The following is a 14920-nucleotide window of genomic DNA, read 5'->3' on the forward strand; positions in this document are numbered from 1 at the left end:
AAAATTATATCCCCCCCCTCTATTTACATGAAATGGTTTGGTCCAAAGCGAACGGCTTGCGAGTACGGTGACAATCCCCCCCCTCTATTTACATGAAATGGTTTGGTCCAAAGCGAACGGCTTGCGAGTACGGTGACAACCCCCCCCCCCCCTCTATTTACATGAAATGGTTTGGTCCAAAGCGAACGGCTTGTGGAGTTTGGTAAAGAAATCGCCATAGCGTGCACAAACGCGCAGGAAAGCGAAAGAATCGCAAATTAGTTTTAATTAGTTTTAAAACATAGTTTAACGCCAACATAGTTTGCCAACGTGAAATAAATGAATACGTTCTCAAATGTGCCATCCGAGGCAGAGTCTGTTCGGCACGTTCGGCACACGTGATAGCTCGCTGCTCTCTGATTGGTTGAATCGTTTTTTGGACATAGCTCGGTAACTACTTGTCCGATTAATATGAAACCTTGAAAAGGCACATCCTCGGGTCCCCAGCAATATACCTGGCAAGTTTCAAGTATATCGGACCCGTGGTTGTCGAGAAACAGCGGTCACAGACAAACAAACATACACACAGAGATTACTGGAATTATAGATAGATGAATCAGGAATAAAAAGTACAGTACTCTGAAAAATACTATTATAAGTCATCTTTCTGGAAGATGGTTGCTTGATTGTATTTATCTATAATATGTTTGCTAATTGTGGTTTGTGTTGATTTTGTTAAACCTTTCTCACTTTACATTGCGTTCCCTCTTTTCAGCATCGACAGCACACATCGGGTTTACCTTTCATATATCAATGCACAATTTAAAACGTCATTCGTAACCATTGACACTTCCAAACCCAGCGATTATCTTCAAGGCAAAATAAAAACAAGGTGAGTGTTTATTGATTTTTTTCCTTTTCATTTGCTGACAATAAATTTGCACAGATGGACAAATTAAAGTTTTAAGAATGTTATAGTTTTCCAAATCACTGCAAAGATTAACCTTGTAGAAGCATTCAGATAATTCAAAATATAATCTTCCTCATGTATCTTTTTGGGCAGTTTTTTAACAGAAAGTTTCCAGAGCAATAACATGATGGTATTAGTTATCTTGGGTACAATTTCATTGTAAACTAATGTTACTAAATGATGTAATTCCATGATGTAACCCGTTAGGAGTCTTCATTGGCTGTATCTTTCCCACAAGCTCCCAACAGGGCATGTAAACAAATGTTTATTTTGTTGGACAGCACTCGGAGCTTTGGAAGAGTATGCACTTACCTGCTTCTTCATGTCCACCTTTAGTTCCATATCAGCATGCACTAGGCTTGCCATGATACTTTATAAAACTTTAGGACAAGCTAAAACTGAGCAGCAGCTGCTTTTGGAATTGACTGTATCTGTAAATATGATTGAAAACGTAAAAATTGTTATTTTAAATGTTCAGTGCAGACTACAGTAAACTACCAATAGTAGTATATTAAATGACATATTGTTACATTTATTTATAGGAGAATGGAGAGAGGGGTCAGTGGTAGAACTGAAGGCGAAGAACCATTCATGATTACAATAAGGACCTGGCATTTTTCCTGTATTAAGTGAATGTTTCGTGCAAAGTAGTCAATCTTGGGATTGAGTGCTGGGGGACTCTGTTAACGGATTAAGCATGTCTCGTTTTGTATTGTTCCTTGCCTGAAACGGGTTCAGGTCCGGGCTGAGTTAGGAGTAACATGGCAGTGTTTTCCGAGGGTTGTGGGCCTGTGTGAGAAGGTCGCCTCATGATGGGTTGTGGTTGATGTGCGTCAGTTCCCACAAGTGTGTGATTACTGAGGAATGGCAACAAGAAAGCTGGTTCTCAATTAGCTATACTAGCATGACTCGGCGCACTCCGCGCAACTCGCCACACGTCGTTTCAAAGGGAAAAGCGTCTTTGACCATTTTGGTGTCTTTTGGGTCTTCATGTGAGTCTTCAGGGCCATTTGGGTGTTCAGGGTCTTTTGGATCGTCTGGGCCTTTGATTGTATTTTGGGTCTTTGGGGTCTTTGGGGTATTTTGGGTCTTTGGTGTCTTCAGCGGCTTTTGGTTGTTAAGGGTCTTTTGTTTCCTCTGAATCTTTAAGAGTCTTTGGGGTATTTTGGTTCTTCGGGGGGTATTTAAGGGTATTTTGGGTCCAAAGGGTATTTAAAGGTCTTCAGGGTGTTTTGGGTATTTGGGTTGTTTTGGGTCTTCAGCGTCTTTGGGGTATTTTGGTTATTCGGGGTCTTTTGGGTCTTCTGTGTATTTTGGGTCTTCAGGGTCTTTGGGGTCTTAAGGGTATTTTGGTTCCTCTGGGTCTTTAAGGGTCGTTTGGGGTCTTCCGGGTGTTTTGGGTATTTGGGGTCTTTTGGGTCTTCGGGGTGTCTTGGGTCTTTGGGGTGTTTTGGGACTTTGGGGTGTTTTGGGTCTTTGGGGTGTTCACAGTCTTTTGGGTCTTCGGTGCCATTTGGGTCTTTGGGGTGTTTTGGGTCTTCAGGGTCTTTGGGGTCTTCAGAGTATTTTGGGTCTTCAGGGTCTTTAAGCATCTTTGTGGTCTTCAGGGTGTTTTGGGTCTTCAGGGTGTTTTGTGTCTTCGGGGTCTTGGTGATCTTAAGGGTCTTGGAGGAATTAAAGGGTCGTCAAAGGTCTGAGGGGTCTCAGCAGTCTAAACCGTTAAACGTAATTAAGAGGGTTAATTAAGAGGGTGTGAATTTTATTTGAAGAAGAAGAAGACGTTTTGGTCGCATATAAACATACATAACGACATAACCATATACGTTTGCTCTATTATAATAAGATGTGTGCATGTGCACGGCCTGCGGACATCTTCAAGCATACCCTGCCAATATGATTGACTTCTGAGGGATACGTCGAGTGTGATGATTGGCTACCTCGATGAGACGAGCTGCCGTCACTCCGAGGGAAGATAATTGCGACCAGGGATGATAAGTGCAGTATGAACATGATGCTCTGAGAAATAGAGAGAAGAAGAAGACCACAGTTTTGTGTCTTTACTCGTGAGAAATCGTCTTTCTGCACGAGGGCAAAGCAAGAGCAGCAGAGTGGCATTTCAGAACATGAGCACTTCTTTCACCAGGGTCTGTCGCTGATGAAGTGTTGAGGATGGATAGAACTGTCGACCTTCTTTCATGTGAAATAAACAATCAAGAAGGCAGTGCATTTGATTGACAGGGTAGGTGAGCACAGTGGCGTTTGTTGGACACATGAGATAAGGAGGAAAACAATGAGATGAGACATTCTGCCATGTCTCGAGTAGACTCTGAGGGGATGACATTTGAAGTGAGTGAGAGTACTTTCTTTTTCCACATGCGAAATTTGCATTTTTGTTTATTTAAATTATACAATGGACTACAAAATGTAAATGTTTCATGATATTTGTTATATTATATCACCTTTATCGATCAATATTGTTGAAATGAAGATCAAATAGCTGTATGTTGAAATATGTTGAAAAAGTCAAAACTTTACATGGGGTGTACTTACTTTTTCACGTGACTGTATGCTACAGGGCTGTGAAGACCATTGAAAATTTGGTTCAATTGATCAACTGGCCCACTGGTGTATAAAATAGAGAGCCCACCAATCTGCTATTGGTGTAAGAGTGAATGGTCTTTGGTAATCTTCCTCCTGGCATAACAAAATAAGCCTACGTCAGGAGGTAATCTGCCTCCTGACGTTGGCCATATTTTCGCCCCTAATAAGAGGAGTAAGGTGGGAGCAAGGAGCACCAGCCTAGAGTTGGAGCCATACTCCATGGAGCTAGGTATGCAAGCCTTACTGATGAAGAATGCCGCAGATCTAGCAAGAATACCCAGATGTCTGGGTTTTCATTAGAATCTGTCTGCAGCCAGAGCGACAGTGGATATCAGGTGGTCTACCACTGGCTACTTGCCGAGTATTTATTTTTACAAAATAAAAAGTCCAAAAGACCCGGATGTGTTTTGCACTCATTTGATTCAATTGAGGCAACGAATGTTGACTTGGTTTAATAGGACCGATAGTCGAGCAATGGCATAGCCAGGCTTGTTTGATACTTTAGTTGAAGAGGACAGTATGACCTGGGTGGGGATACCAGTTAGCAAATAATGTATTTAAGTATTAAATGTTTTTGACTTCAGGCATGGACAACCGGTTCGTGAATGACTTGGGGAAAAAACGGCAAATGGCAAACGATGAACCGATTAATTCCACATTCCTGTGCCACCTTCAGTCGAACGTCAGGCATTGACAGCACGTTCTCTAAATATTCATTCCAATCAACATCATTCATCATTCCAATCACAAATTAATACTACTAGGGCATGCCCGTACGTGGGTGCCCGTTCCTTGCCAAAAAAAAAAAAAAACGCTACCCGTACGCTCTACCCCGCCCGTACGCCCGTACGCCCGTAAACAAAAAAAACAACGCTCTGCGCTTCCGCCCTTCGCTCTGACTGAATTGGGAGAAATAATGCGCATAAGAAATCGAGAAATTATTATTTTCTCCGGAAGAAATCGAATTACGAACCGTAATGGCGCACGCGCTCGGCTCGCTCTCACATCGGCCACGCCTACGCAACAACGTGTTCTGTGATTGGCTGCCGGAAGTGCAGTCTTCACTGTCCGGAAGGTCGCAAATCGCAGTTACGATGAATCGCAAATTAGTTTTAATTAGTTTTAAAACATAGTTTAACGCCAACATAGTTTGCCAACGTGAAATAAATGAATACGCTCTCAAATGTGCCGTCCGAGGCAGAGTCTGTTCGCCACGTTCGGCACACGTGATAACTCGCTGCTCTCTGATTGGTTGAATCGTTTTTTGGACATAGCTCGGTAACTACTTGTCCGATTAATATGAAACCTTGAAAAGGCACATCCTCGGGTCCCCAGCAATATACCTGGCAAGTTTCAAGTATATCGGACCCGTGGTTGTCGAGAAACAGCGGTCACAGACATACAGACAAACATACATACATACATACATACATACATACATACATACACACAGAGATTACTGGCATTATAGATAGACTCGGGCATGCCCGTACGTGGGTGCCCGTTCCTTGCCAAAAAAAAAAAAAAACGCTACCCGTACGCTCTACCCCGCCCGTACGCCCGTAAACAAAAAAAACAACGCTCTTCGCTTCCGCCCTTCGCTCTGGGAGAAATAATGCGCATAAGAAATCGAGAAATTATTATTTTCTCCGGAAGAAATCGAATTACGAACCGTAATGGCGCACGCGCTCGGCTCGGCTCGCAACAACGCGTTCTGTGATTGGCTGCCGGAAGTGAAGTCTTCACTGTCCGGGAGGTCGCAAATCGCAGTTACGATGAATCGCAAATTAGTTTTAATTAGTTTTAAAACATAGTTTAACGGCAACATAGTTTGCAAACGTGAAATAAATGAATACGCTCTCAAATGTGCCGTCCGAGGCAGAGTCTGTTCGCCACGTTCGGCACACGTGATAGCTCGCTGCTCTCTGATTGGTTGAATCGTTTTTTGGACATAGCTCGGTAACTACTTGTCCGATTAATTTCAAACCTTGAAAAGGCACATCCTCGGGTCCCCAGCAATATACCTGGCAAGTTGCAAGTATATCGGACCCGTGGTTGTCGAGAAACAGCGGTCACAGACAAACAAACACACACACAGACATACACACACACACACACACACAGAGATTAGTGGAATTATAGATAGATGGTATAAATATATAAAAATATAATGTTAAATCACGATTGTATTCGGATATCAAACCAGCGAATCGTCATCATCTGTTCACTTCTGGATCTGGGAGCAAGATCCATGTCGATCGCATTTCAAAATCATAATTGTATTGAGGAATTTATGAAACCTCATAACTACCTTATTGCCACCCGCTGGGACCCCAAAACGTTCCACAGAAGGTTATTATATTTCCTTTTCGGAAAATATGCAACTGTAATGGTTATTAAACACATCCCTCTAGTCATGTTACCAGATCCTCAGGTCTGATTGGTGTACGTTTGTGGCACCATACGGACAGACAAACACTGTTTTAGACAGTATTGCGCTGTGGCTGTAAAAAGCATATTGTGAAATAGGCCTGTATTGTTCAAGTTTTACGATTTGTTCTGTTCTGGTATTTCCTGGACCCAATAACAACAGCCACCACACGTGATTCAAAGGGGGGCTTGGACTCAGACTTGGACTCAACCTTGAGTAGTGAGGATTTTAGGACTCAGCACGATTCCGGCAAAATGTAGCATATTTATTGCTCATTTCAAACCAAAAGTTGGCTGCATTATCTAACTGAGAATTTTGAAGTTCTCACACACACACATGCAACCAGCACATGGAAGTTCAAGATCTGTGCTTGCTTATGATATACTGCATAACACATTGGTCGAGGAGCTAAATGGTTTGACCCACCACTAATTGCACCAAATTTTTGTTTAACTTTATTATGTTCCGACAGCATCTCTAAACAACATATCAAAAGTTTACCAAAACATAATTAGAGGAACATATATTTTTACCTGTAACATGTTGCAGGTCAACAAGAGCTTTGCGTTGCTGTTGTTGGGGGTACTTATTGGGGTATTTGTTGGGGTACATGTTGGGGATTTTTTTGGGGTTCGATTTCTGAAATGTGCACCTATTGGTCAGACAGCTGCCGGACTACACCCACATCTGTCGCTTGACTCCACCCACCACAGCACCGAGACAAAATTATATGGCTGCCATCTTGGTTTTCTGGTGGGCCTAACATAGTAATAATAGGCCTGTAGGCCTCTGCTGATTATACACTGCCCGGGTTTGTTGCGCCAGATTTCCATTGACTTTGTTTGGGAGGAGTGTTATTCACGATGAGGGACCCCAAAAAATCTAATCATATGTCAAATAATAGTAAGGTTTAACCAATCTCGTCATGTGTTGTCTTTGTGCCAAGTTTGAACACAGTTGGTCCATACATGTGTGACATGGCTACAAATAGAAGCACGGACAGAGGACTGGACGAGACCCAATCCATAAGCCCCCGTTTTGAACTTAGTCTAATGAAGGGGGTCGGGGGGCACACACACACACACACACACACACACGCACGCACGCACACACGTAGCTATCTATAATGCTCAAAATTTCCTGGTGGAATTCAGCACAGTTCACAATCATTGGTGTTTTGCTTGTTTTCTGCTGCAGTTCTACATGCCCTTCTGGAAAAGCTGCAACACTAAGCTGCATCAGTAAGTATTTTGTTCCCATATATTCATAAATTCGTGGCGATCAATTTCACCAGCAGAATGTAATTATAGTCATGAAAATGACCTAAGAGAATGGATAATTTAATTAGATTAGTTAGCTATCTCACCATGTGTGTTTCACTTATCAAATCTTTAGATAGCAACTTGTCATTACTTAATTCTCCTGTGTTGATTCACTATTAAATGTCCTATATTTCTCGAATTAACACCCTTCCCCTTTGAAGGTGCAGAGATGTTTTTGAACAGACGGTTCCGCTCTGTGTGGCACATCACGTAGCCAACCTTGGCTGATTTGTGCACATTTTGTCAATTATTTTGAGCTTAAATTTTGTCCAATAGGTCTTGTCTGGAAAGATAACGAATAACGTTTTTTGTGTGATGTGTGACACAGTCCCTGTGACATCACTCAGCCGATCACACCAATTGGTTGTTTTTTGCATCTCGGGACAAAAGATAGTTAAAATTCCAAGCAACTATATTGCTTGTTTGAAATTATAATGCTTGCACAATTGCTGCAATATGCTTTTCACAATGCATGTGAAATTGTGAATATTAGATTGCATGCGAAAATAAGTTGTTCAATGCAGCAAAAGCTGACAAGTTTGTGGCATGTCAAATAAATTTAGCTTGTTAAAATGTGTTGACTGAGAAAGTGTTTAACTTGAATTGGGTTCCACTGTCTGACAGAATGTGGAGTCAGAGAAATGAATCAAAGAATTGTGGGAGGAAAAAATGCTTTAGAGGGAGAGTGGCCTTGGCAAGTCAGCCTACATTATAAACATCACCACTCCTGTGGTGGTTCTTTGGTAGCTCCCCAGTGGGTTGTTACCGCAGCCCATTGCGTCTCCAGGTAAGATTAACTTTTATCCTTACTGTCAGAATGCAACAAGCATTCGGAATGTATTGCTATTGATGAGGTATTTTTAAAGTTACATTGTCTTTGCACTTTTGATATTTGAGACATCTTGTTATGTTACATTCTTTGCAATGTGATACTCCACCAAATGTTCAACAAACAGGAAATAACTTCATTGCAGGAAACTCCAAAGTGAATGAATGAGTGGACATTTGAACCATTGTGGGGGGTTAACGAGGGTAGAACAGAACAAGAGGTAGGATAAGTTGTCCGGTACATGACCAATGTCGGAGACAGACCTCGTCTATTTATATGGAGCAAGATTAAGGATGTCTTGTCAAATGTTGTATGCATTGTACTGGGAGAGAAGGAGGTACTCTGGAAATCCCACACATAATAGTAATGGTTTAGTTCAGAGGTGTGTTAAATATTGTGCTTATTAATAATGTCCAATTTACCACAAATAATGATGAAATGTATTTATATGCCAATATAGGCAACTATATTGCTTGTTACGTAATTACTAAAACCAAATTGGAATCCATTTTATTATTTGTATACAGTCAAGGCTCGTTGAAGTACACTGAACCAATCAAGACATAATGGGACAAATGGAACATTAGAGAGAGGGGAAGGGGGAGGGGCACCAACAGCAAAGTACAAGAGCAGGATAGAGGGAGACTTGGACAAACAATGGGTGTGGGGAGGAATTGGGGTGGCGCGTGGGGGTGGGGGTGGGGTGACAGGACAGACCGCATGGGGTTGGACAGGATGGATACGGAAGAAAACACTCAGCAAGGAAAAATTAGAGATATGGAAGGAAAGCTTGGTGTGGGTGGGGTGTGAGTTAACAAGGGTAGAAAAGATCATGGTTTTGGATTGGGGATATCTGTGATGGTGGTGAACAGCTGTCTTGAAGATCTGAAGGTAAGAATGGAATTGAAGACACTGGTGAAGTTGGTTCTACATGTGGGGAAAAAACAGAAATGAATCAATGGAGGTGAGCAGTGATTCAGTTTCTTGGAAGTGTCACCAGAAGGGACTTACTGGCAGAGCTTGTGCCCCCTGCAAAAAGCTCGGGAGGACAGAACATGGAAAGGACAAAGGGCGCAAGGGCATAAAGTAGGTGGTAGAAGACAGAGAAACCACCAACGTCTTCTGTCACATAAACTGAGCAATTTCAAGTCGGTATTGTCTTGCCTTGGGGAGGTTATTGAGGGTCTTCTTGGCCTTTTCATGTCTTGTACCGATCCAGTTTATTTTTGGCATTGCAAAATCTACCTCACACCATTGTTGGAGATCCTCAGCTTTTTTGCAATTTTATTGATTGTGTGCCCTCAATATGGCAGGGTTTGGATCTTCACACACTATTCTGTTGAATGTTGCTTCCTTGGAGCCATTCCAAACCCAATCGTAGAAGTTCAAGCAAGGAAACAAGCTGATGAAAACGAATTTCATATATTCACCAATTTGAAAATTTTATTGTGGTTTATTGTAATTCAGATTAATGTAACTGCTGTTGATTACTGAAGCAATTTATTATTATTATTAGGAATTTACACTGTTGTACAAAAATCCACAAACTGTTTCCTGCATATTTTGTTTGTGGAACGTGTATATTACTAGCACATGGTAATAAAATATGTACCGTAAAATGGGGGGAATAGGGACAGCAAGGTGAATAGGGACACAAACTGAAAAAAAGTTTGGAAACTTTTTTCGCTGAAAATTGATAACCATCCTGTTATGATAACAATCCTGAGTTTCCCACTTATTGGTAAATTGATAGCTCAGATGGATGCACATAATATGCACCCATAATATAAACCACGGTGCCAATGAAAAAAAAAATGAGATAAAAAGTTTCTCCAAACTGTCCCTATTTCTTGATTATTTTTTTTTTTGTATTAGTGACTGTCCCTATTCACCCGTAAAATGGGGTGAATAGGGACAGCCATAAAAATCCTATTTATTCCTATTTAACCCATATATGGGGTTAATAGGGACAATAAGTTGCTTTTAAAAAAAACAAGAGAACACTTTCAACCCAAATATCAACAAATCAGTATGGTTATCAATTTTCAGCGAAAAAAGTTTCCGAACTTTTTTTCAGTTTGTGTCCCTATTCACCTTGCTGTCCCTATTCACCCCATTTCACGGTAGAGGTAATCCTGTTTAAACACACCATTCATTCCATCAAATTTTTTTCTTTTGCCGCACGAGTTTTCAAGGCTGAATCGTGTTCTCACATTCAGGATTGATAAACAAACTCCATTTCACGTGTGCTCTACAAACATGTACTCCACAAGGGTAAAATGAATAAATAAATAAACACAGACGGGAGATTGCCGAGAGACATTTTTTCATTTTAATTTCATTCATCATTATTATACGGAAGTAAAGGTAATCCTGTTTAAACACACCATTCATTCCATCGGTTTTTTTTTTGCCACACGAGTTTTCAAGGCTGAATCGTGTTCTCACATTCAGGATTGATAAACAAACTCCATTTCACGTGTGCATGGACATGTAATTCACAAGTGTAAAATAAATAAATTAACACAGACGGGAGATTGCCGAGAGATATTTCTTCGTTCTTAATTTATAGGCTACTGTTTTTTTTTTTTTTTTTTTTTTTTGTATACTGAATCGAGGCTCGTGAAAGAGCTGACATTTACTTCACAAACAAATCAACCAGACAAACAAAATATATAAAAAGAGGGAGCGGAAGACAAGAGAATGGGAAGCACACAAACACTTGAGAGCACACAACATTTGAGAGCAGGGAGATGTATTGGAGGGAGAGGGCTCGGGGGGAGGAGGCGTGGGAAGGGGTGGGGGGGTGGGGGGTGGGAGAAGTATAAAACACAAGGACACCAAGGACTTCCAGGTCAGAAGTTGGTATTTCAAAAAGTGGAATTGGGGTGAAATTATCGGGGATAGAAAAGATCAAGGTTTTGGATGGGGGAAGATAAGTGATGGTGGTGAACAGCTGTTTACTGTGCACAGAAGAAGACTGTGTACCTCCTCCAGGTACTATTGAAGAATTCCTAATTCCTACGACTAAAACTCCAACAAAGAAAACTCCAAACTTGTTTCTCACACAAGGTTTATTAAAACTGTAGAGAGTTGTTACATAAACGTACTAATTCAAGATATTGACTGACTAATGAACCAACTAACTTAACGACACGTCGTTCTGCCGGTCGTCGCACTCCACAGTCTTCTTCTGTGCGCAGCTCCCCCCAGTTCCTTGGCCAGCGCTCTATATAGCAAAGGCCTCTTTCCTTATATGAGCATGGAATTCAGAATTCCGCATAGGGCCTTTCGGCTCAGACAGTGAGACATTTGCAAACCTCTGGTTTCTATCTTGAAGAGTTCCAAAAGCCTTTTTGGACAGCTGTTATCATTTAAAATGGTGAAGCACTTCTTATCTGTTCTCAATAGGTCATTCCCTCATGACCTGCCGGAACAGGTATGCACTTAGCTTTTTCTCCTCCAGGTTTCATTTCTACAGAGTTACACAGAAAAACACATTCTGGAAAAGATTGATATGAGAACAAATAATATACAAATATATTTGTATACTTCCACAATCCCTCAATTTTTTATTTTTGTTTATATTAATCATTAATCTAAACATCAACCTATTTAATATTCGAACCATAAATTTGGTAATCCAATTTTCCCATACATAAGGCATACACCGTCATTCTGGAAGAGTATGATCACAAAACATTTCTCTTTCCATATTGATAATGCAATTCACTTCATTTGCATAAAGCATACAACACTTCACCTTTACCAAAACACAATAATTTCAGTTCCCCATTTATAATAATAAAGCATCTGCAACATTTGGCAATACGTTTTGCTTCGACACAAATGTTGACTTTTTTGTTGAAAAGAAGGGGCTGATCACTCGTGTTTGAAATTCAAGTATGAAACTTTTTCTTCTGATGTCTTCATGGCACCTACACTATTTTGCGTAGGATTTTCTGCTATTGTGATAACTGGGCGGAGTCACAAACTGACCCTGCTCTGCATGTAACATCCTTGCCACTCTTGCTGTGAGCCATAGTAGATTTGAACAAGGCCTTCATCCAGTTGTCGTCAACTTGCCTCCTCACTCATCATGAGTATGGAGCAAGTGTTGATGTGATGTTGATTGGCCAGCAAGATGTGGAACAGGGATGCCGGATGCATCCACAATGATGTTGGGACCATGGTACTCAAGTTTTCCATGGTCCATACCTGGAGCAACCAGCAGAATCGTGCACAGCTGTTGTGGAGGAAAAGGCACAGCCGTTCGCTTGCAACTCCATGCTGGCTCCCCGGAAGTTGGTGAAGTAATAACACACGTCACCGTATCCCGTGGAAGTTGCAGGTAAAATGTCATCGTCCTGCAATTGCCGATGTGATGAATGTTCGAGGCATTCGAACAAAAGTAAGTGATCGCCCTTCTTTCATATGTTGCAGTGTGATCCAGGCCAATGGTCACATAAATTTTCCTTGGTGAAGGTAAGCATCCATCTCCAATCTTACAAAGGAGTATGTCTTCATCATTCTTTGAGAAGGAGGGTGTATGCCAAGATTAACTTCATTTTAGCCACAAATTTTCTTTCTCGAACTTCTTCCCAATTCCGTTAGCACTCCTTTTGGGATGTGATCTGATCTTATCCTTTTACTCAGCCATATCTGAATCTGCTTTCCACACACACTGAATCAGATAGGGTACATCTTATCATAAAATCACCATATTTTAACTAATCATATATTTCTTATAACAGTTTCACATTCAACCAGTTGTTGTTTTCCTTAAAACATTCAAAAGTTATATTCATTTATATGCGTCACACAAATAATATTCAAATCAGGTATATATTTTTACTACTAAACTAAGAATAACATTTAAAATTGCTTTCAAATCAATATCGTTTGAAAATTAAACTCATGCAGTTATTTTAACACTACTGCAAGGAAATTAATGCATTTATAATGAGTGTATATGATTAAAATCACAAACAGGAATATCTAATTCCCAACAAATCTTGCAAACAAGCAAACTATGCATAATGTATTATTATCATAGTCCTCACTTTTTTTTTCTTTTTTTTTTCTTTAACAGTGTAACTTGTGGTGATATGAGTTCACTGATCTGATAAAACTGACGCAATGCATAACATTTTCATTATGCCATCATCTTGCTCTACTGTGCGCATTTACAACATTACTTAATTCAATCTTTTAATCTCAGTATTATTCATATCATCATAAAATCTTTCTATCTTGGGTCCATATTTGTTTCCATTCTTATCAATCTCCTATGGTTTATCAATTTGTTCCAAAATACCGCAACCAAAGGTTTTAACCAAAGCTCTACCAAACTATTTCCAATTTGAACTCAAAATACTAGTGAAACAAAATTATTCGAAGAATTAACTTCAAGAGGTCTACAAATTCATTCTATAACCAGATCTAATTTTCCCCATCCCATAGTTTGCCTTGCCAAATGTCATATTATAACACTTTAATAAACCTTCAAAAAATGTTTCCCATCTCAACAAGTTCCCTTTTACAAATAGCCATGTGTAAATTACGTATTTAACTACAATTTCCTCTCAATTTGTTTGGCCTAAATGGCCACAAAAGTGGCTGCCAACATGCAGTACCTTTTTATCTACCAAGCAAGTGCTCGTCCACATAAGACCTCTACCAAAATGTTGTTTTTAAAAACAAAATGTAAAAATGTTGTTAAAAACAAATCTGGGATTTCTGATTACATGGATGCACACTCTCAGGACATTTCAGGCTGCTGTTAACAATCCACTATGATAAATTAATTCCTTTACCCACAATCAAATAATTAACACAAATTGAGGATATTATCCCTATCACATTCATTTATAGATTCATTATGTTGGATCTAATTTTTTTCTTTCCCACTGCTATAAGGAAGAACAATAGCTCTTATAAGTCTTTGTAATATCTCACTTAATTTACCCAGCATCGAAGAATTTATTTACTATCCATTCCCCTTCTGTTTACCAGTAACTTTGTTTAAACTCCATAACTTAATTTGGTGAATCCCATGTGTACAGCTACCACTTATTGAAACCCCTACTTTTGTAGAAAATATCCAAATAAGTGGTTTTACGCCCCCTTAACTGTTGCTCATCCATTTCTATGCAACTAGTGAATAATACTGACACCAGTATGCCAATATAGGTGTGCCAGATTAACAAATATGTTGCAGGTACAGTGGTACACGTAAAATCGCGTTCTGAGGTTAAATAACGTAACAGCGCGTTCATGTCTGCCCCTTGGTTTTAAGATTCACAATGCATTCCGTTTTAAAACTCACAATAGTTCAATTCAGCAAAATTTTCTTTACTATATTCCCATATCATCTATGCCTAAGACACATCCATACATACAGCACAATTTATATGCTGATAAAAGTCAAGTTTATATCTGTCAAAAATCCATGAGCAGAGTACTCTGGGAAGTCAGTGTAAGACTTCTTCCAAATTTGGCTAATTTTGTACTCCCTCATTTTTTTATGAAGCTCATATCCATAAATAGCTTTTATTCTCATATAAATTCTATCAAAAATGGAATCCCAAAACTACTGACAATTTTACTATTAATTAATGGCTGCTCATAACCCAGCACATCAAATCTTTATATTCCATCTCCCTTGACAAAAGAGATAATTTTCATAATCAAATTATATTTCTTTTTTATTTTACGAATTCTCTGGATATTCGATCCCATCCACATGAAACTATCTATTTCCAGACAAGCACATTTTCGGTTTCAAC

The 14920-nt window shown here is 39.8% G+C and overlaps 1 protein-coding gene across 3 annotated transcripts in view; it reads left to right on the forward strand.

Annotated features, from left to right (window-relative positions):
- LOC137423217 (transmembrane protease serine 2-like) overlaps window positions 1-14920 on the forward strand; it is a 245594-nt gene that overhangs the window by 113853 nt on the left and 116821 nt on the right. For all 3 annotated transcript variants that reach the window (XM_078774546.1, XM_078774545.1, XM_068110121.2), the window contains 3 exons: window positions 755-871; window positions 7179-7222; window positions 7928-8090. In XM_078774546.1, the coding sequence (XP_078630672.1) occupies window positions 755-871; window positions 7179-7222; window positions 7928-8090 (324 nt within the window). The remainder of the gene's footprint in view (window positions 1-754; window positions 872-7178; window positions 7223-7927; window positions 8091-14920) is intronic.

This window comes from Myxine glutinosa, chromosome 3 (assembly GCF_964187855.1).
Source record: "Myxine glutinosa chromosome 3, kmMyxGlut1.1, whole genome shotgun sequence".
Lineage (NCBI taxonomy): Eukaryota > Metazoa > Chordata > Myxini > Myxiniformes > Myxinidae > Myxine > Myxine glutinosa.